The sequence below is a fragment of the Cicer arietinum genome, chromosome 5, assembly GCF_000331145.2.
Source record: "Cicer arietinum cultivar CDC Frontier isolate Library 1 chromosome 5, Cicar.CDCFrontier_v2.0, whole genome shotgun sequence".
NCBI classification, from domain to species: Eukaryota; Viridiplantae; Streptophyta; class Magnoliopsida; order Fabales; family Fabaceae; genus Cicer; species Cicer arietinum.
This window is the reverse complement of record NC_021164.2, coordinates 58624276-58647775: the sequence shown is the minus strand read 5'-3', so window position 1 is coordinate 58647775 and position 23500 is coordinate 58624276. Positions and strand designations below refer to the sequence as shown.

Below are 23500 nucleotides of genomic sequence, written 5' to 3'. Positions count from 1 at the left end.
ACACCCCGCTCTTCATTTCATCAAATGGCTTCCGAACCCTACCGACGCGCCGTCGCCGGCGACGTTGAAGGGCCCGACGACACTCGCGCGATGTTAGATGAAATCGAGGAGATTTCAGTAGAGAGAGGGTTTGAAGGGAAATCAGTGCCTACGTGGCAGAAACAGGTTACGGTTAGAGCAATATTCGTGAGTATGGTGTTGTCGGTTTTGTTCTCGTTCATCGTGATGAAGCTTAATCTTACCACTGGTATTATACCTTCTCTGAATGTTTCCGCTGGGTTGTTAGGGTTCTTTTTCGTGAAGACGTGGACTAAGCTTTTAGCGAAATCGGGTTTGCTTAATCAACCTTTTACCAGACAGGAGAATACTGTTATTCAAACGTGTGTTGTTGCTGCTAGTGGCATTGCCTTCAGCGGTAATTATAATAACCTAATTACAATTACCTCTTTTTTTTTTGTTTTTAACAAAAAGTTTTTATTTTTAATTGATCTGTGAATTTGGGGTTTCTGGTTTTTTTAGATTTGTATATTGCATTGCATGTGTTTTCTTGTTTAGTGTGTAGCATTATGGAGGTGGGCCCCACTGTCAATTTTATATTACTGACGATGGTGATGGCTGCCAAATCTTGTGTTTCTGTTGGTGGTGGTCCCTTCACCCTTTTGCTGCTGGGTTCTTGGGTAGTGATTTGTCTCTTTGCCTTTTGAAAAATGAAAAGTTGAATAGTGTTATTTTTAATTTAATTACGAGTCAATATATTTTATTATATAGTTTGTGTTTCTTTGATTCCCTCAAGTATTTTATATTAGAAACGAGGGATAAGTTTCTGACTGAATGAAGGAATACTAAACACATACCTTGTGCATGTTTAAGAATTAATTTAAACACAATAAGTAACACTAGTACTATATAAATATAAATGTTGGTAAACCTTCAGTCTGTTTTCTAAATGTGAGACAATATCTTTACAGTCTTTTAATGTATCAAAACATAAATAACATTGTGCCTCTGACAAATGAAAAACATATCCGAGGACTAAACTATCTGATTATAATCATTATAGTGACACCTTGTGACATATTGAAGGATCCGAATATTTTATAAGAACAATCTACTTAGTAGTACTCCTATCTACACCTTTGACAAGTTTGGCCATATCCATGTTTCACTTCTGTTATTGAAACAGGGTTAGACAAGATGGTAATACAATAGAGTTCGAGTATTTTAAAGTTCCTGTGTCATGTTAATTTACTGTTTTGACCTTATTTGAGAAATGTTGTCAATTAAAGTGGTACTTTACTAATTTACTGCAATGTGGATTCTTCATTGGAATGACTAGAACCTTTTTTACTTGAACTCTAAGTTGGATGAATATTTGATGCTCTAATAGTTAATTGTAATTCTTATGCAAATACCTTCTTTATTGTTGACACATCTTTGATTTGATTTGCTTGTGTAGGTGGCTTTGGAAGCTATTTGTTTGCAATGAGTCCAGCTATTGCAGATCAATCTCCAGATGCTAGCACTGCCATAGATACTAAGAGTCCTGGTTTAGGATGGATGATTTCATTTCTATTTGTTGTTAGCTTTCTTGGTTTGTTTTCAGTGGTTCCACTCCGAAAGGTACACTAACTAATTGCATCCAATAATGAATAATGTATTTACGAGAGAAACTTTTCAATGTAGCTGAATTTGATATAACTTAATTAATGTAATCAGCAGCACCGCTATGATGTGCATGTTTGAATTGACATTGAGTATGACAAAGTCACAGTGCCACTAGTTTTCATCAGACTCATCGTCGTTCCAAACATGCACTAATGTAGACTAGTTTATAATTTGAATGTCTCATTGAAATATTTGGTTTCATGGCATACAGCTTTTCTATGAAAGAATCTAAGCTCTTTGGTTATTGCATTTTGAATTGACATTTTGTTTTAATGTTCCTTATTATTGCAGATTATGATTGTGGACTTTAGATTGACATATCCAAGTGGTACTGCAACAGCTCACCTTATCAACAGTTTCCATACAACAGAGGGTGCCAAACTAGCAAAGTGAGTATTCATGCCTTTTTAGTTGCATACACGTTTCTTTTCTTCTTTATAAATATACACATCAACTTGAATGCTCTTTAATTTCACCTTTTACATATTTTCTTTTATAGGAAGCAAGTAAAAGCACTGGGAAAGTTCTTCTCCTTTAGTTTCTTGTGGGGTTTCTTCCAATGGTTTTTCACTGCTGGTGATGCTTGTGGATTTGCAAGCTTCCCCGCATTTGGTCTAGAAGCCTATCAAAAAATGTATGTGTCTCACCTTTATTTTATTAATTAATGAATTAAAAAAAAGGACTTAACTCTGTTACTTGAATAATAATAATAAATCATACAATATAAAAAATTGGCTGAAACATCTATCTTTTCAAACATAGTACTAGTAAGAAGAACTGGCAACTTCTTTAGACAATATTGACATTATAAAACAGATCAAATTTATATATCTCTTGTATGTGTTTAGTTCCTTTTCTTTTTCGACCTTTAATTATGTATGTACATAACAGGTTCTACTTCGACTTTTCGGCTACCTATGTGGGAGTTGGGATGATATGTCCATATATAATCAATATATCTCTACTTATTGGTGGAATCCTTTCTTGGGGTGTCATGTGGCCTCTCATCGATGCTAAAAAAGGAGACTGGTACTCTGCTGATCTCAAACAAAGCAGCTTACATGGTCTTCAAGGTTACAAAGTAAGTTTTCTTTCCACATTTCACTTTTTTTTCAAATTGCATGCTTACATATTAAGATTTAAAGGGTATGCACCGTCAGCGTAAACCAATTTTACACCGACGGCCAATAAAAAATCACTACTTTGCCACATCACCCATTTTTGTGTAAGAGTATTTTGAAACTGGTGTATGGTATGATATGGGAAAATGATGGTTTTTCATTGGAGGTTAGTGTAAACTGATTTACACTAACAGTATATACCTGTTAAACTCTACATATTATAATCATAAAGTTAAATCATAGTTAATTGCATTGGAACAATAGGTATTTGGACATATTCTGATCTACATATTTTTTAACCATGTGACTGGTTGATACTTTATTTCTTTGGCTTCTAATTGTACATTCTTTAACCCACAGGTTTTCATAGCCATAGCAATGATTCTTGGTGATGGTCTATACAACTTTGTGAAAGTTCTTGGCCGCACTGTTTTCGGTTTGTATAACCAGTTTAACAAAAAAGACATAGGAGCACCATCCAATGATCCAAATGCTCCTATGCCATCTACACTTTCATATGACGACAAGCGCAGAACCGAGATGTTCCTCAAAGATCAAATACCCCCCTGGTTTGCTATTGCAGGCTATGTTACAATTGCAATAATCTCAATTGTCACTCTCCCCCACATTTTCCACCAGCTAAAATGGTATTACATTGTTTGCATTTATATCATTGCACCGGCACTAGCTTTTTGCAACGCCTACGGTTGTGGACTAACGGATTGGTCCTTAGCATCCACCTATGGAAAATTGGCCATCTTCACTATCGGTTCATGGGCCGGTGCGTCTAACGGCGGTGTCCTAGCTGGTTTAGCTGCATGTGGTGTCATGATGAACATTGTTTCAACAGCTTCTGACCTTATGCAAGACTTCAAAACAGGTTACATGACATTAGCTTCACCAAAGTCCATGTTTGTGAGCCAAGTTATTGGAACTGCTATGGGATGCATTATATCGCCTTGTGTTTTCTGGCTTTTCTACAAAGCTTTCGTTACTCTTGGTCATCCTGGATCAGCATACCCTGCACCTTACGCCCTCGTTTATCGAAACATGGCAATATTAGGAGTGGATGGTTTCTCGGCTCTGCCGAAAAACTGCCTCGTACTTTGCTGTGTGTTTTTCGTAGGAGCCATGATCATCAACCTCGTTCGCGACTTGGCTGGAAAGAAATGGGCCAAATTTATTCCTGTTCCTATGGCAATGGCAATACCCTTTTACATTGGAAGCTATTTTGCTATTGATATGTGTGTTGGAAGCTTGATCTTGTTCATTTGGCAGAGAGTTGATAAGGCTAAGGCTGATGCATTTGGATCAGCTGTTGCTTCTGGTTTGATTTGTGGAGATGGAATTTGGTCACTTCCTAGCTCGTTTCTTGCACTTGCTGGAGTGCAGCCACCTATCTGCATGAAGTTCTTGTCTAGAGCAGCTAATGCAAAGGTTGATGCGTTCTTAGCTTCTTGAAGTTGAATCATTCATATTAATTGCTTATTTTCATTTTCAAAAGAACATTTCATATTGTTGTGATATTTTGTACAGTTATCTATCTCAGCAATTTATATGAATGAAATTATTGGATAATCACTCTTCTTTAAGTTATGTTGTGTCTACAATATGTTTTAGATTCGGCAATCATAATCTAAAGAGCTAATTGTGAGTTTTTTTTTCCTGTTATGTGCGTTTTGCTACAGAATTTGGGCTAGTTAATTAAACTGCAATTTTTCTTTTCCAATTTTATGGAAGCCAAAAGTGATTCTAAAACATAAAATTGCTGATTTCACCACTCTCAAACCAAAAAAAAAAATATTATAAAATTGATTTTGATGTATTTGAACTGTTTGGATAGAATTGTTTCTGTATCAAAATTCAAAACTAGATATGAAATTGAATTTGAAGCTTAAGTGGCTGGCTGGGTTTATTGTGATATAATACTTCAACATTTTACGTGGATGTGTATAGAATCATAGTTTATTTTACATTTTTAATAAAAATCAATTTTGAACACCTTAAATCAATTGAAAATATTATTTTCCAATGTTGTATTGCAATTTTTCATCGGATGAAGATGAACATGTGATGATGGAGATGAAGATGAACACGCGAAGAAATACCTAAATCCCTAAATCGAATTTTCAAATGAATAGAGGAATATAATAATTGTATTGTGCGAGTGTGAACACCGAAATCGAGGAAAATGATACAATGAGGAAACAATTGTTTTATTTAGAGTAAAGTTTATTTTAATTCATCACAAATAATGAAAACCATTTATTTATGTACAATATTAATTATAAATTCAAATAAATAAATAATATATACTCCTACTAGTTTTTAATTAAAGTGTGGCATATCACTATGGTGTTTGCGAGCGTATTTGTAACGTTCACTTGATATCATGGACCAAAATTAAAAGTTTTTCATTTTGCAAGAATGTAATTAAAAATAAAATAAAATTAAAGGACTAAAATCGAAATTGAAAATAGTTATATTTGTAGGGACCAAAAGTATATTTAAATTTAAATTATATTAATAAAATCAAACAAAATATGAGAAAAAAATACATTAAAGTTAATGCGGTTGAATAAATGTGTATAATGTTTCCTATTATGACCATAGATTCGACATAACCCTCACTTTTTTGGTATTTTTTATGTGGTGTTCATTTTTGTTTTAATGCCCTTACTTTTGGGTGACTTTTCTTGATTATCTGCATTTGAAGATTGTAACACACCATAACACTTTTATATTTGAAGATTGTGCATAATGTAGTTGAGTATATATGGTAGGAAACATTATGCAAATGCTACTAGCATATATACTCAACCACGTTAACATTGATGTATTTTTTTTTCCTCGTCTAATATATTTGGTTTAATTTTTATTAATATAATTTAGTTTTATTTTATTTATTAAATTAATATTTTTTATTTGTTAAAAATAAATAAATACATGGTTGCATCTCCCTTGTAATGTTCTGAAGATAAAAAAAAAGTTGGTCATTTTTAATTTTAAACTAGGGTATATTAGAATTTTCTTAAAAGGAAATATAGTTGCAAAAATTCCCTATTCTTAACTATATATATATATATTTTCTCTGTCCGTTTCCTTGCTTTCTTATCTATATATATATATATATATATATATATATATATATATATATATATATATATATATATATATTATAAAATTTAATGTTGGATCGAAAGTTAGCATGTCTATAAAATGTAACAATATGAATTCATTTAATATGTAAATAAAATACATAAAAACTATTTCGTTTATCTAAGATTCACGTTACATTAATTTTGAAACATATCAATGATATAAAATTTATAGATATTATATGCAATAATAAATATAAATCAATTTAAATCAAACATAAGATTTCATAGTAATATGAATCTACGTAGGATTTTGTGTGTAATAAATGGTAAGCGGATTAGTTAAGAGGGTTTTGGTGGTTTTGCTAACAAATATTTTACTAATACTTGTTAAAGACTCAAAAATAGAAATTTAGTATTGAAATGATCAAAATTTATACTTTGAATAAAAATAATACACAACTTATGATACAATTTTACTTCAAAATTTATATTTTGGATTCTAAACAAATATCCTTAAGGGCACTTGTGTTCAGTGTCATCATGCATTTGCTAGCATTTTCAATATTGGGACTTTCCCTTGTAAACGAATATTGAATGTGTGCAATGGTTCTACTTCTCACATGCGGTTGAACGAGGATTGTGAAAGAGACATATTTTTATGTATGTTTGGTTTCACTATACTATTGGAAAAATCACATATTAAAAAGTTACATACATGTTACCTTTGTTCCTATATATAACCATCATTTTTTATAAAAAAATTGTTGCTAAATATAAATATTCTATCAATTTATTAGGTGTATTTATTTACCCCTCAAAGATAACTCTTATTAGTACTAATAATTTGTCTTATCATATGAAAAATCAAATTTAATGTCTTCAAATATAAATGTTTTCTAAGAATATTAAACACATTAAATACCCTATCAACTTTTCTTAATAAGAGTGAAAAATAAAAATGAAAGCTTCTAATAAATGACAAATGTAGGTTTTTTTGTTGTTGCAAAACTACAACGATTCTCCTTAATTTCAAAAATACACCATTTAAACTAATCATGCATTTCAATTTCCTACTTCAGTAAACAACGATAAATTGAGAAGAGTTGATAATTTAATGAAAAATTATCAATAAACACCCAAACACTTCAATGATATATTGAGAAAAAACAAAATAAAAAATATATAATAAATGTGATATATTAATAATTTAATAAAATAAAAAATAAAGAAAAAAAATAATATATTCAATGAATATAAAAAAATCATTTATATATATATATATATATCATTATTATAATTTATAAATTTTAAAATAAAAATTTTACATTTAAATTATTAACATGTGCTTTTGAGACACAGGTTAATTTTTTCCTTCAATATTTAATATAGACAACAATCAAGACTAAATAATACTCACTGGTCTTAATGTCTATATTAATCCTTATAAAATTAAATTATATACGTAAAATATCACTCTTTATAAAATATATTTATTTCTTAAATACTACTTTGAGTTTCTTTTCAAAATAACGTGTTGTCCTTTTTACATTTATGAAAGTATTGAAATCGCCCCACCAAATACGCCAATAAATAAAATAGAATAAACCTTGGAAACCCCCAACAAAAAGAGACATAACTTCGCAGCGTCTTCTATTTGAAAAACCCAATGCCAATGATGTTTTATTTTATTTTATTTTATTTTTCCCTCCCTCTTTTTGTGGCATTTGTTGCCACTTCCAATTCCATCACCTCATTAACAAAGTAGTGGAAAAGTCACAGTCACTTCAATGGGAGAATTAGAGCAAGCAAAGGAAGAGTTGGAGATGCTTCAAACCCTTTATCCCAATCAACATCACATCCTCAAACAAGAACTTAGCTCCTTCATCTTTCAACTTCAATACTCCCATTTTCAATCACACCCCCTTTCCCAAAACAACACCTCCCTCGCTTATTTAGTAGATACACAAGGTTCATTTTCTTCTTTTTCTTTTTATTTTTCTTCTTATTGTTGTGCTTTTTGAGGATGTTGTTTTTTATTCTATGTTATGCAGAATCCACCAGCTTGGAGCAAACAAAAAGAATACAACTTGCTTTACCAGACGGAGAAAAAAAAGTAGTAATGGAGAAGGGGAAAACTTCTGAGCTTCAATCTCCCAATACAAGGAAGAGAAAAGATAGGGTCGATTTGGTTCTTGAGAAGGCACAAATTTGTCTCAAAAAAATTCGACTTTTCAAGACATCCTTATTATCATCTACTTGTTGATCTTTTCAATTTTTAGGGTTCTTGTTGCTTTTAATGGATATTACTAGTTGTTTTGTTTTTTGTTTTTGGGAAGCGACAAACCTGTCAATTTTTTCATGTGGAAGCTGTAAAGGTGCAATCGTGGGTGAGAGAACAATGGTTTATAATTTCATATCTATGTTCCTGAATATTCTACTTTACTAAAAAGGAACCATTTTTTTCATTAAAAAAATCACTTTTTGGTTAGGCAAAGTATAATGGAAGAACCACAAGGGCCAGTTTTAGCCTTTATTAAACTAAAAGCTTATATGTTATTTTATGATAGTTGGGTTTAGCATAAATTAGTTGCATGATTGCATTACTATTGGATATGTATGCACCGAGATTGATCTTTTGCATATACGTTGGAAAATGTTTTATAGTATGTTTGACTCCCAACTTGGATTTTGAAATATATTTTGACCTCAAAATTCAATTGTAGCACTAATTGGAGATCTTTGTTATCAAAACCTAAGCTGTATGTATATAATACTTCTTCCGTCTTCACTTTCAATGTAACAAAAAAAGTTTCAAAAAAGTATCATTTTTAAGTAGTTTAATAAAATAATTTATTAGTATCTTTTTTATAGATAAAATATTAAAAAGTTTGTACATTATTATAAAGTCTCAAGTTTAAATTTAAAATATGATATTTAGTTTAATATTTATTAATTGAATTATATTTTATAGATAGTAACATAATTTATTTATTTTTTATTAATTTTTTAATGTGTTTAAAATAGACTTGTGACATATGGGGAGTAGCATGTATTTTACAGATGCTAGGATTTATTTTTGTGAAAGTAATTGGTAATTTTTATCTTTTGTATTGAGTAGTAGACTCAATTATGGTGAGAGTGAGATCCACAAAATTTTCTATACTTATTTGTCGTAATTAGAGATAATAATAATATTCGTACAGGTAGATATTCATCTAAATTTATCTTTTTTTAGGTAGGAAAAATCCATTTTAATTGAATGTGTGTGAGTTTTCTCCAATATAATATAATTCGGGAGTGGGGATGGATTTGAGGGTATTGATATTCACTCCACATCAACATCTGAACCTACCTCACTAATAATATTATTGTCATTTTAATATTTTATATTTATATACGTATTTAAATATATTTAATATTTTTTAAATATTAAAAATTATAATATTTTTTATAAAAAATATAATTTTAATTTTTTTTAATTTTATTATTATATAATTATTATTACTTTATTATATTAATTATAATTAATATAACTTTTAAATTTATTATTTTATATATATAAATAGGTGGTGCCTAGTTGTAGCACATGTTATAGGGATGGACAAATTTTAGAAAGGATAAAACATGGATTAAAAATAAGAAATACTTGCGTTGGTCTTGTTTATAAGAAAAAAAAGACAAAATCACTACCACATAACATATTTAAATGAGTTCATGCTAATTTTTCTCTGCAAAAATATCCCTTATAGTTATTAAATAAATTTAGTTTACTCGCTTCATCCTACAATAATTGTTGTATTTATAAAAATCAAATTATCCAAAAAAAAAAAATTCGCTTTTAATTTCCAATGCAACTCTAATTAATATTTTCAATAGTAATCTTTAATTAATACAATGCGCCTCACTTTTAAGTTATTATTCTCTATTTTGCATTTATGATGATAGAAATACATCAATGATTAATAAGAATATTGGAGTAAAATTATTATTCTCTTTTTTTCATTTATCATTTTTCTTAATTTATGTAAAATAGTCAAATGTGACAATTATTTTGGGACATAGAGAATAATAGAAAAAAATATTTTTTTAGTTAAAATAAAACTCACATTAAATTAGTGGTATAAATGGAAGTTTAGTAATTAATGCACTTAAAAGTGTACTATGGTTCTTATATTTATGACTAAAAAGTGACTAAAATGCCTCTTATAAGTAGGACGTGAAGAAGAAGTATATTTGTAAGGATTAAAAATACACAATTTTTTTTTTACTGGTACCCAAAAATATACTACTTGTTTAGACACTTAAAGGAGTACATCAAGTCTATATTTTATCATCCAAACAATATAAACTCACTTTTAAAGATCATTTCCAATTATTAATTTGTTTCATTAGTGAAATGGTACGTTTGTTTTGGTAGAAAAATATTCTTATGGGAAATCATTTGTTGAAAGAACATTTCAATTTTGATTTTTAACCTATGTAGCGGGTATGAAAGAATATTTGTTGAGAGAGATCACTCCTTTAAATAGATTTTGTACCTCGAAGAATTAGTCTTTACCTTTTAGTTTGAGGATTCCGGACAACCAATTTTTTCTTCTTATGTTGCATCTCTCTTTATGTGATAGGGGGGAAGAAAATGAAACAAGAGATATAATGGATAATGTGATAAGACAGGAAAAGAGATGTGAAAGTGATGGAAGAAAACAAATCAACATTCAGCAAGATAGACAAAACTCTCCCTATAATGGTTTTGCTATACCAACTTTCATGTCTTTTCTTTTTCGTCTCCTCTCTCTCATGGAGAGTTTTTATAAAATAATCTTCTTCCTATTTATCATGATATTATCTTTGATATTTTTTTAACTTATTGACCTTTAAAAGAAAAATTTAAATGTGTAGCATTTGCTCAAAGCAGATAAAAAAAACTATTGCGATCAACACAACACCAAGTCATATGTGATGAGTTTATGACTGATATAAAATAGTAAATAGTAATTCACTAAGGAGCATAATATAGCGCCAATATAATAATATTTGGTTGCAGAATTCAATACAAATATTATTTTCTTCTGTAGGAACATAATGTTCTAGAAAATTTTCAAATATAATGCTTTATCCAAAATACAAAGTACAGAATACATTTCTTTTGTTAAGGCTACTTCTAAGACCATAGCATAGCAACAGAACTAAATAACAAGTTCACCCTTATAACTTATATTGGCACAGGGGTTTCCAACATTCTGTGCATATTCTTGCCATATTTGATTATCACGCCGTCATATCGCCTGGATCAAATATATGTTGACACCTCTCGAAACCGTTTAAAAATGATAAGCTTACTAGCACCTTAAATTTATGTGCCAAAATGTTGAAATGAAGATGAACAGGAAGCATAGTTTTGCATCCTTCAATGTGATAAAAAGCCAGTAACAGTTATGCATGATGTTGTCCGAACAAGCTGAAGCAGAGTTACAAGATGAAGATAGCCTGTGCTCAGATTTCATCCATCCAACTATTCCAGTACAGAAAATACTTCTCGTTAATTAGGATGTCTTCCTATATACACAAACTGTCTATGCAGAGCATTTAACCAAGATAGAATAAAAGGTGTAGTGTAGTATCATTTTCATTTCTTGGTCCTTATATACGAACAACAGCACACAAGAAAGTTAAGCAACCTTGGACAATGAAAAGCAAATAAACAATGTACCTAGCGTGTAATGGAATGATGCTTTAGTCAAAAGATGATAATGAATCATCTCTTTGCATGCTGTCCTTTTGTTCAACCTCATTGCTACTGCTTCTATCCTGCAACTTGGAATTAACAGCACGTAAACCCCGACGTTCCAAAGCAACAAGATCAAGTAGCTTTCTCCTTGCTTCATAGACAGGATTTGGTTGTATCAAACACCCTCTTTCATAAGCTTCCCTCAAAAAAACAGTGTGCCTTTTACCCTTAGTCGACAAATAGAAGATCCCTGGGTGATCCAAGAACAAATCCCTTATATTTAAATCAATTCCAAACCATTTTCTAAATTGGCTTATCTTCTCAACTTCCACCATCTTCTCCACTGTCAAACTCAGAAACTCATGAACAATCGACACTGCTCGTTTCTCCATCGCCATCATTCCAGCCTTAGACAACTTCTTCTTCTCACTGACCATTTCATAAGGCCCCACATAAGGCAAACTCTGCCATTCCTTCACCTTGGCTCTAAAATTCTTGGTCAACCGCATCCCTGGAGGATACCCATGTTTGAAACTAAACCTCATTTCCATCCTATCAACACTGCACTCCTCTTTACAACACTCAACAACCCTCCAATCCTCAACAGCAGCTCTAAAACCATTGCTGGGAACATCAGCAACCAGCTTCAACAAATGAGTATTCGGTTCATCCGCATCGCATAGCTGAAAAACACTAGAATTAGCAGATATAACCGAATCTTCAAAATCATCGGGAAGGCCAAGTTCCCTCCAAACCTTGAAAATAGCTCTAAGAGGAACCGTCTTGGAAGCAGACATGGTCAATATCCGAACAAGTCTTTCAACAACAAGAGGCAAAGAAGCATTAATGACCTCAGCTTCATGGCGCGAGACATCAAGAGCAGCATCGGTTAACCTGCAAAATGGCTGTAACTTGGAAGGCTCATAGTAAATGAGAAAGATGTGAGGAAACTTACGAAGGAAAGCAGTGGCGCCACGGTTGAGGTGGAGCTTCTGAGAGAGGTTGGAGAGGAATTCAATAGAGACTGATTGGTTTTTGGGGTTAGCAAGGATAAGGTCTTGAACGGCAATGACTTTGAGAAGGTTCTTGTACTTATCCATCAGTTTCTCAAACGTGGGGTCTCTAGCTCTCGATTCTACATATTGAATAGAAGTTGTTTTTGATCGAATGGAAACACAAAATGCTTGTTGTTGTTTGTGTTTGGTTAGAAAGTTCACAATGTGAGTGCCCATTGCTGTCAGCAACCACTTTTTCATGCAAACTCTGTTTGACATTTCGTCGAACACCTGAGGCTCGTGTTTAAAAAAGGAATGAAACAAAAGGTTCAGGGATTAAAAGACAACATAAATTCATGGCACTAGGGGCACGAAAACAAGAATTTTCATTTTCTCTTATAATTGATGTCTGAAAAGCGCAAAGATTACAACAACAAAAAAAAAAAACTCTCTCTCTGCTTATTTATCTGCTATGCAAAATTATAGAAATTGTCTAATTTATCTTTCAAAACAAACATATTAGTGTTTTTTGTGTTTCTTTTAGCCCGTTGCTGTCAAAGCAGAACTGCTTGGTGCATCCGTTTTGGGCCAACTTTCGAAAAATGAAATAATTAAATTTCAAGAAGACATTATTTCTAGAAGTAATATTTTTTATAAAAGAAATACTTCATACTATCTTAAACTCACATACGGTATTTTTCGATTAAATTAATGAATAACTTTATATTTAGTTCTTTTACGAATACTTTTATCATATAATATTTATTTGAATTTTTGTTTTAAAAAATATGTAATACTAACAAGTTTCACTGTTTATTAGAGTTTTTATATTTAGGACACTTATTAAAGATTCAAAAGAGAAAATTTAGGCTAAATACTATCTATAGTCCCTTAACTTAATTTCAGTTAACGATTTAGTCTTTTATTTATTTATTTTTTTATTTTTTTTATTTTTTCGTTTTGGTTCTTTATGTTTTTAAATAATTTCAGAGTTACCCTTTAACTGAGGTTCCGTTAAGAAAACGTTAAAAATTTCCTCCTCCTCCGTTTTCTCTTCATTTAGATTTTCTCTCTCATTTCTCTTTATGTTGTTTGGTTTCTGTTGCCATCTCCCTTCTCCAAATTCTCAAATTCATGAACCCTAACTTTTCCATTTGTCTTCACTCTCCTAAATTCACAATTCCCAACCTGCACAAGCTCGGTTCCAGCATGCACAAGCTCAGTCCCAACCTGCACAAGCTCAATTTTAGCATGCACAAGCTCAACCAAGAACTTTTAGGCCAAAGTTCAAAACATGGAGGAAATAATATTAGGAATAGTCACATGGAAGAACTGTCACTTTTTGATATTAAGAACTCTTTGATATATCATTTTGTTTATGTATTTGTCATTCTGTTTATTAGGAACAAGTCAGCATTATGTTTATTATGTATTTGTCATTCTATTTTGGTAATTGCATGCCATTTGTGAAGTAACAATGTCAATTATAAGGAAGGGGATTTGAATTAAGAATTTAATCCAAGATTGATCTTGGTGATAACAAAGATCGATCTTGGTTTGTTACAAAAACAACAATATCAATTTTATCAAAATGAAATCTGATTATCAAGCATAAAGTAAACAGAGATAGAGATAGAAAGATTACGCAAGCATATATCCTGGTTCACCCAAACACGGGTTACGTTCAGTCCTCACTAGAATGAGATTTTCCACTATGTGCTCAAAGGCAAGATTGTTCTTGGTTATCACACTTCTTTCACATATCAATCTTGGTCTTTACACAGTTTCTACCCTTCTACCTAGAAATGATTTCTTCAATTCTACCTTACTATTTTAGAAAGGCTTTAATAAGTTACCTTTCAAAACATGAAATGATTTTTGCAAGTTACTCAAGATTATGTTGACAAAATAACCTTGAGTTACAAAGTGGTGGATTTGAGATTATTTAGAATCTGGATATTTTCTCAACTCTTGTTTGAGAAATAGATTCTGTAAATAGAACTCAGTTGATACTGATTCTAACACAACACAAAGATTAAGAACACCAAGCTCTAAGAATGACATCGAGACACTTGAGTATGATTGATGTTTTTCTTAGCACTTTGAGTTGTGTCTTGTTCTTCATATTGAAACTGCTTTTATATACTTCAAGAGAGCTTGTGATAGCTCATATGACCGTTGAAATAGGGCCAGCTGTCATGAAATAGTTGTTGGATAAAGTCTGCCAAAAAGCAAGAGTGATCACAGTTGCATCCAAGAACGTTCTTGAGATCCAAGATTGTTCTTCGAATTTGTGTGAGATGAACTATCTTGTACTTTGTGATTGTGACAAATGTCTGAGTTGAGTGCATGCTTTTTAGTCTCGTGTGCATGTTTTAGACAAGTACAATTAGTAGTGTACTTTTCAGTTATGGCTTTGTACTTGCATTTTCAGTTATGGCTTTGTACTTGCATTTGCCTCATTTGAAGAATGATCTTGTATTATGCTTTTAATGAAGCATGTCTTTGATTCTTTGAAATCTGGAACAAATATGACTTAAATTGATCCTTGCTTATTCTATAGGAGGATATGAGATGAATAGTGTTTCCAAGATTCAATCTTTCAGAAGAGAACTGATTATTACATAAACGAAGATCGTTCTTCGTTTCTCAGCAATAAGTCAAGATTGATCTTTGTTTTCCAGAACTACTTCAAGATCAATCTTCCTTTTTCAGAATTGCTTCAAGACCAATATTCGTTTTCCAGAATTGCTTTCTTTGATTTTAATGAGATCTGATTTGTGATGTTTGATACCTATCTTGTTTTACACACTCAAATGCACATGTTAAATATTAAAACGTTTAGAATCATAATTAATAATCTTTAATCAATCTTTTGTTTAATCATCATCAAAATATTATTTAAATTGAGATTTTGTCTTAACAATTTGTTGTCTTTTGTACCACCTGAAGCAAGAATGAATTTTGAGTTATGACTTATGAATGGATGAATTTTGAGTTATGAGTTATAAATTATGCATTCTTCATCCTTATTTAAGTTAGGGTTTATGAATTTGAGAATTTGGAGAAGGGAGATGACAACAGAAACCAAACAACATAAAGAGAAATGGAAGAGAAAATCTAAATGAAGATAAAACGGATGAGGGATTGTCTAACGTTTTCTTAACAGAACCTCACTTAAAGGGTAAGCGTGAAATTATTTAAAAATATAAAGGATCAAAACCGAAAGAAAAAAAAAGATAAATGACTAAATCCTTAACTGAAATTAAGTTAAAGAACTATAGGTGGTATTTACTCAAAATTTTATGTTACTGAAAACAAAATTTAAATTTTAGATTAAATACACAAATTTTTATACAATTTCAATGATAAGTTTTTATATTTGTATAACTATGTGTCCTTATTATGCCTTAAAAAATAATAGGGAGTCTAAGAAAAATAGTATAATTTGTAAAAGATTGATTTAGAAATGAAAATAATGATAGCCACACCAAGCATTTCTTCAAACCGCATGAGTCTGTGCTCTGCAAAGAAGAGCAACGACAACAAGAAACTTAAGAAATTAAGAAAATGGGAAACCCAAAGAAGAAAAAACACATTTTCTTACCCACAACCAAATCCAACCCCACTTCTCATTCAACAACAACCATTTCCCCAAACTAAATTTCAAGTACTTGAACAAGTCCTCAATGACCTTGAAGGTTCAATTGAAAAAGGCATCACAATTGACACTGAAATCTATGCTTCTTTATTAGAAACTTGTTACCGTTTCCAAGCAATTAATCATGGTATCCGACTTCACCGCCTTATCCCACCTACCCTTTTGCATAGAAACGTTGGTATATCATCTAAACTTGTTAGGTTGTATGCTTCATTTGGGCATATGGATGATGCACATGACCTGTTTGATCAAATGACTAAGAGGGATATGTATGCATTTCCATGGAATTCGCTCATATCTGGATATGCCCAATTGGGTCTTTATGATGATGCCATTGCACTTTACTTCCAAATGGTTGAAGAGGGTGTTGAACCTGACTTGTTTACCTTCCCTCGAGTTCTTAAAGTTTGTGGTGGGATTGGGTCGGTTCAAGTTGGGGAAGAGGTGCATCGGCATATTGTTCGTTCCGGGTTTGGCAATGATGGGTTTGTTCTTAATGCACTTGTTGACATGTATTCTAAGTGTGGTGACATTGTTAAGGCAAGAAAGGTCTTTAATAAGATACCTTTTAGAGACTCGGTTTCATGGAACTCAATGCTCGCAGCTTATGTTCATCATGGCCTTGAGGTTGAGGCAATCAACATTTTTCGCCAAATGCTTTTGGAAGGGAAAAGGCCTGACTTTTTTTCCATATCTGTGATTCTTACTGGTGTGTCATCGCTGGATGTTGGGGTCCAAATTCATGGATGGGTGATCCGGCGAGGTGTTGAATGGAACTTGTCTATTGCTAATTCCTTGATCGTTGTGTACTCCAATCATGGAAGATTGGATAAGGCGCGTTCGATATTCAATCTAATGCCGGAAAGGGATGTTGTTTCGTGGAATTCCATAATATCTGCTCATTGTAAACACCCGGAAGCCATTGGTTATTTTGAGAAAATGGAGGAAGCTGGTGAAGTTCCTGATAAAATAACATTTGTTTCACTATTATCAGCTTGTGCCCATTTAGGTTTGGTGAAGGATGGAGAGAGATTGTTTGCTTTAATGTGTGAAAAGTATAAAATAAAACCAATTATGGAACATTATGGTTGTATGGTTAACCTATGTGGTAGAGCAGGACTGATCGAAAAGGCTTATAACATCATTGATAGAATGGACTCTGAGACTGTTGGTCCAACTCTGTGGGGAGCTTTATTATATGCATGCCTTTTGCATGGCAATGTAACTATAGGGGAGATTTCTGCAAACAAGCTTTTTGAATTAGAGCCAGACAACGAACATAATTTTGTACTGCTTATGAAGATCTATAAAAACGCAGGCAGATTAGAAGATATGGAGAGAATTAGAATGATGATGGTTGAAAGAGGGTTGGATCACTAGACTTAATACCACAGGTACTATGTATGTGTGTTTCTTGAATCACCACATGTGCTTGATACATAATCCATTCAGCTTCTGGTTTGTACCACATGTTTCTTGTGAAAGCTTTTGTTTAGCACAAGAAGAATCTTCTCAAACATATGCTTGCGTTTCATCAGAATCAGATATGTTAAACTAGTCATTTGTGTATAATAATAAACATGCTTACAAAACAGACCATAGTCAGAATAATCAGGAAACTATTGAACACCCCCCTTGGCTTTTTGTCTGTCAATTTACTTGGGTGCGTTTGAAACTCAAGTTTTAGTAGTAAAATATCATTACACTTGAAAATTTAAGTATTGGATAAAGTCAACGATATCTTGTTGGAGAATGAATTAGGTGAAGATAGCATAGAGAACAAACACATGTACCTAACATATTAAAGATATGTTGCCAAAAAAAGGTTTGTAAAAGATATCATCTTAAAATTACTCTGCTGTGTGTTTAGTGTTTACAGAGTGCAGAAAAAGCTAACAATATTTGGGATTGAATAAATAGTATATATCATATAACTATACATAATATGAGTGAGAAGTGGCTCAAAGAATTGAATCAATGTACAAGAACTGTATCTCAAAGGGCTGATGGAACACCTGATCCTCCTTCCCTTATTATTAAAAATCTCAATCATCAGAAGGAAACCATAAAAGAACAAAACAAGGATTAATATTTATAACTATGGCACATATTCTACTATTAAATAAGTACAAATGAATTCATAGCCTAAGCCTGAACTTACAGCTACTGTCTGAAACACTAATATCATTATCAGCACCAAGGCTATCCACCACAAGCCTGCACCTAACACGAAACTTGACTCTAAAGATCTTCAACTTACCAAGCTTAACCCGCACATTCTGATTGACTTTAATATTAAGTGGGATATTACCCGCCTCTTGCAGCTGCTGCTGCAACGTATTTACTAAGCCAGTTGCATCCTGTGTTTGACCTGTTAAAGGCAGATTAAGCACGGTTGTATTACGATGACCCTGATAGAATTTCGGCAAAGACCCTTCACACAGTTCTGTGTCCTTATACCAAGCACTTATATGGCTTCCATCTACATAGTTTATTCCAATCTTCTTATTTGGGTTTCTAGCAGTTATTGTCACGTTGAACGTAACAAAGAGACTGTTGTTATCAGAAAGATTGAACTGTGTTATTCTCAATCTGTCTACTGAGTATTTGGGAAGCTTTGGCCTAAAAGCAAGGTAGAGTACCCCGATGGTGATGGAAATTGCAATTATAAGAATCAGCAATATGCAGAAGATCCAACACAGGAATCTGCAGCAGCAACTTCTTCTCTTCTTTGGTGGCATGGAATGCCTCACTGGAAAGTGGCGTTTCGGAACAGGTGGACTGTAAGCATGTTGCCAAGGACTGCCTCTATCAGATTTTGCCATGTTTCGAGTCACCAAAGGAACTGTAGGTTTGGTTTGAGCCTCGACGTCATTTGCTGGGTAAATTCTCTGATGATCAGCCATCATTGTTTTTGTTATCAGAAAAGGTGGCTTAGGAAGTATATGTGATCACTGCAAATGTTTGACACAGTTTCTTGTTATATAAATTAATCAATGGGGTGTAGTGTAGCAAGAAGGTGGGTGTGAACATGAATATGTATAGGAGGAAAAAGTCATTGCATATATAGAGACTTGAAGCTTTTCAATTTCATATGTTCATATATATAGGAAAAGGTCATTTCATATGTTCGAATTGAATGGTTAAAAGGGTCACCATCCATCACTATCAGGTTCTATTTTGTATGATAATAGATAGGATCACCAATCACATGTGCCAAATATTTCATAGTTGATTATTAATAATACTGATGAAATTTATGGAATGCCATCGAACTAACTAATACATATCAGTATTTTTAGCTTGGAATCGAAGTACTAATACTAGTATATATACAAATATGTTTGTACTATCTCCATTCTTACATATCATTGGTCCATTTGCTGTGGAAACGTTCTTATATATACACATTCGTTATCTTGTCCAAAAAGTCAAGTGAAACCAATAAATGTAAAGTTATATGATAAAGTAAAAGCAAATTGAATAATAAATATCAAACACCAAATTGCTTAATTTCTTTGTATTGCACAGAGTCGTTCTCATTAATAAAAGAGATCAAAGTATACAAGTTATTTTCTCTGAAGGGACCGAATCAAATCATATATAATACGCTAAACGAGTTTGAAAATTATAAATTTCACTATTTCGAACATAATTTGAAGTGTAAATACATATCTCAAATCAAATGAAAATAATTATTTTCTTCCGACTCTCCCCTCGTATAATAAGCTTGCATCACAATTTTGCGCATATAAATATAATACTAAGAATTTAATTGATATGTATAATTTGTGTAAAAAAGTGTTTACCAAAAAAAACTAACTTAGTGTAAAAAAGTTATACATGTCCATTCAATTATATTTCACCATTATGTTACTTTATTATATCAATTTTTGAAATAACTTTAAAATATTTATGTAATAAAATGCATCAACAAATATTATATGCACACAAAGGTTTAGAAGGTTCCACGGATGCTTGCTTCTTCAGCTCAACATACCATATAATAATAATGCGTCTGATCTAGAGAAAAAGTCATAACTATGATGTTATACACGAGAGAAAAAGAGAGCGAGAGAGAGAGAGAGAAAGAGGAGTATAGAATATATATATACTAGTGAGTAACCCGTGCGTCGCACGGATACAAATTACTATATTGATAAATATATTGTTATAATAAAGTTATATAATATAAAAATTTGAATTAACATTGACATTCAAGACATAATTTTATTGACATTGACATTAAAGACATAATATGAATTTTATCATCAATTCAATTCCATACAAAAAATAACTTACAATAAACAAATATAACCGTAAAAAGAATGTCGTATACATGTTTACAAATTATTGAAAATTTCTTTGTACACAACATTTTTGGTGTCGGTACATAGTTTTCCTTCTTCATCTAAAATAACAATCTTCAATCCTTCCCTAGACTTTACTCGTGAAATAGCCACATAGAATTGACCATGAGTAAATACAGGTCGCTTTAAATACAAACCAACTTGAGAAAGAGATTGACCCTGACTCTTATTTATGGTCATTGCAAAACACAACGACAATGGAAATTGTCTTCTCTGGAATTTAAATGGGAAAGCTGGATCAGATGGAACCAAATTCATCCTTGGTATATAAATCTTATCACCGATGTTTTTTCCCGTGATCACAGTTGCTCCAATAATATTTGTACACAATTCATTTATGAGCAACCTTGTTCCATTACATAGTCCATTAGCTTGATCAATGTTCCTCAAAAGCATGACTGGAACACCAATCTTTAATCTTAATCGGTGATTTGGAATTCCAGAACATTTCATGTCATTCAAAAATACTGGTGTGAACCAATCTCCCTGCACAGCACAATTTTCATCAGAAAGGACAGTTGAGTCTGAACTAATGTATTCCTTTTCCTCTTCTGGAATTAATGATAAAATATAATCATTAACGATATCTACAGTATCATGAGTCGGAGCAAGTATTGCCCTCTCTTCATAGTATTTCAAATTGTTTATGTTCTGTAAAAGCAGTGGATATGTCAATTCAAACAGAGATAATAGAGGATTTTGGGAATTTGTTACCAATAAGTCTTCAGGAATATTAATAATACTCTCCCCTAACTCATTTGAGTCATGTTTACCGTTTCCAATATCAAGCATCCAATCTGCAAAATCTTTAATGTCATTAGTATATGCATTGGGTTCTGCAGATGTTAAACGCATGTTTCTTGATAATGTCAAAACCTTGCAGTATTTCCATAATTCAGATGAGTTTATTGAAGCTGCCACTATATCATGCCTACAACCTTTTCTAACAACAGGTAATATTTGTCTAAAATCACCTCCAAAAACAACTACCTTCCCACCAAATGGTTTATGTAGGTTAGCCTCATCTACAGTCCTCATGATATCTCTAAAAGTACGATCTACAGCTTCAGCACATAATTTATTTAGCATTGGAGCTTCATCCCATATAATAAGCTTAGAATGTATGATAAGATTAGCTCTATCAGTGCGTTGTTTGATGTCACATGTAGATGTTTCGGTTGTAACCAAAGGAATCTTTAATGCGGAATGAGCTGTTTTTCCTCCAGGTAATAATAAAGCTGCAATCCCACTGGAGGCAATATTTAAAACAATTGAACCTTGGGATCTCAATGCAGCTGATAAAGTTCTCCAGATAAATGTTTTTCCTGTGCCTCCATATCCATATAAGAAGTAAAACCCTCCCGAATTAGTCATCACAGAAGCAATAATTTGATCATACACTGACCTTTGTTCTGCGGTTAAGGATGACAATAATGAGATGTGGGTTGCAGCTAACTCATCTTTGTCATAGTTTAATTCATCAGCCAAGAACCTATTTTCAAATTGATTCATATTTGAATGGGTAGGGCATGGCATGGTCTTAAAACTTTTAAGAGATTTACCACTCATGAAAAGTAGTTTGTCCAACTCAACCAAACAAATATTTTTTAACTCATCGTCACTTATTTGAAGGCCTGAATCAAAGAGAATGATTTTAATCATATAGTTAGTGTTGTAAAATATTAATAATAATAACACAAAATTAATATATATAGTATTTAATATTTAATTGCATACCTGGGTTGTTTAACATTTTCCTTTTTTCGTATAAAATTCCATCACATAAAAGTTTCCATGTAGCTTCCCAAACAACAAAAGGATTTGTCATTGAATTCATGAACAATAATATAACAAATAATCTCCTCAATTGATGTCCAGAGGCCAACTGACTTGCTTCAGTAATAGCATACACAAATTCATTGTCATCTTGCAGCAACCCAAGTGCAAAACACGCTTCCTTAAAGGTTTTATGTGTTGTGCCATCCACTCTCTTAATATCATTGTAACTTGTGCACCCTTTTTGTATTGTCAATAGGAGTCTCAAAAAATAAACATCCCCACCTCCTGGGGGAATATAAGTAAGTCTTCCAATTGAATTACCTTGCTTTCTGGGCTGCCATGTTTTGCTATTTTTTATATAAACAAACCTTGTAGGAAATTCAGCATAAGTCAATTCTCTTCCTTCAGGATACTTTTTGTTTGCCTCAAACCAAGCCAAAAACATTGTGTCAAGTTCTTCATTACGCGCCACAACAGATTGAATTGAATAATTTTCTGAATACATTACAGATTGCTCATTTTCAAGGTGAAATGAAAGCCTTATAACAGGAGGCCACCTTTGATGGATGTCATACTCAAAAGTTCTCCAAACAGCCTCACACGGGGCCAAATACCTGCACTCATAGTATTGTTTTATCTCATCAAGTACCTGGCCATTTTCTGTTCGGTTTGAAATCTCTATTGTGGCTCTATCTGGTCCTTTATTAACATACTTAAACAAATACTTTATTGAGTTTCCCTTGTTGCAATACTCAACATTGACATGTGCTTGATATTTCATCAACAAATGTGGATTGTATGGAACTACAAACCTATTGTCCAAACTGATTCCTTTTTTCAAAACGGACAAACCAGTATCTCGTCGCTTGTACTTTGGATAACCTTCATCGTCAACTATAGTTGAAGATTGGTAATCCTTTGGAAAATACTTTGAGCACTTGCCATCTTTCATGCACGGAGATTTTGGATTGGAAGATCCACATGGACCATGTAGCATGAAACTTGAAACAACATTTGCAAGTTTTGGATATAAATTACAATCAGGTAGTTCTGCTGAAATGAACTTGTCGATGTCATTAC

General features: G+C 32.2%; 6 protein-coding genes across 7 annotated transcripts; 3 read left to right on the top strand and 3 right to left on the bottom strand.

The window, feature by feature from the left end:
• The first annotated feature begins 6 nt into the window (after positions 1–6).
• LOC101495133 (probable metal-nicotianamine transporter YSL7) lies at positions 7–4378 on the top strand. Its single transcript, XM_004500367.3, has 6 exons — positions 7–415; positions 1457–1620; positions 1957–2054; positions 2165–2299; positions 2557–2746; positions 3147–4378. The coding sequence occupies exons 1-6, from the start codon at positions 25–27 to the stop codon at positions 4245–4247; spliced, it is 2079 nt and encodes a 692-aa protein (XP_004500424.2). The 5' UTR covers positions 7–24; the 3' UTR covers positions 4248–4378.
• A 3139-nt stretch (positions 4379–7517) lies between these two features.
• LOC101494805 (uncharacterized) lies at positions 7518–8317 on the top strand. Its single transcript, XM_004500366.4, has 2 exons — positions 7518–7855; positions 7939–8317. The coding sequence occupies exons 1-2, from the start codon at positions 7675–7677 to the stop codon at positions 8148–8150; spliced, it is 393 nt and encodes a 130-aa protein (XP_004500423.1). The 5' UTR covers positions 7518–7674; the 3' UTR covers positions 8151–8317.
• Positions 8318–10864: 2547 nt separating this feature from the next.
• Positions 10865–13273, bottom strand: LOC101494282 (protein ROOT PRIMORDIUM DEFECTIVE 1). 2 transcript variants are annotated; one of them, XM_004500365.4, is made up of 2 exons: positions 12371–13273; positions 10865–12298 (listed from the first exon to the last, which is right to left on the bottom strand). In XM_004500365.4, exons 1-2 carry the CDS (start codon positions 12887–12889, stop codon positions 11621–11623), a joined length of 1197 nt encoding a protein of 398 aa, XP_004500422.1. In that variant the 5' UTR covers positions 12890–13273; the 3' UTR covers positions 10865–11620. The 2 variants fall into 2 exon arrangements, with proteins under 2 accessions (XP_004500422.1, XP_004500421.1); XM_004500364.4 differs by having other exon boundaries at positions 10865–11399; positions 11598–13272.
• A 2775-nt stretch (positions 13274–16048) lies between these two features.
• Positions 16049–17989, top strand: LOC101491146 (pentatricopeptide repeat-containing protein At4g25270, chloroplastic). Its single transcript, XM_004500414.4, has one exon. It carries the CDS (start codon positions 16080–16082, stop codon positions 17649–17651), a length of 1572 nt encoding a protein of 523 aa, XP_004500471.3. The 5' UTR covers positions 16049–16079; the 3' UTR covers positions 17652–17989.
• A 172-nt stretch (positions 17990–18161) lies between these two features.
• On the bottom strand, positions 18162–19567 carry LOC101493957 (NDR1/HIN1-like protein 6). Its single transcript, XM_004500363.4, has one exon. It carries the CDS (start codon positions 19178–19180, stop codon positions 18410–18412), a length of 771 nt encoding a protein of 256 aa, XP_004500420.1. The 5' UTR covers positions 19181–19567; the 3' UTR covers positions 18162–18409.
• An 880-nt stretch (positions 19568–20447) lies between these two features.
• LOC101490822 (uncharacterized) lies at positions 20448–23495 on the bottom strand (the record flags this gene model as incomplete). The annotated part of the gene is made up of 2 exons (XM_004500413.4): positions 20448–22275; positions 22379–23495. Coding segments are annotated over 2 exons (2778 nt in total), but the record flags the coding sequence as incomplete, so codon positions are not given.
• Between the last annotated feature and the right edge of the window lie 5 nt (positions 23496–23500).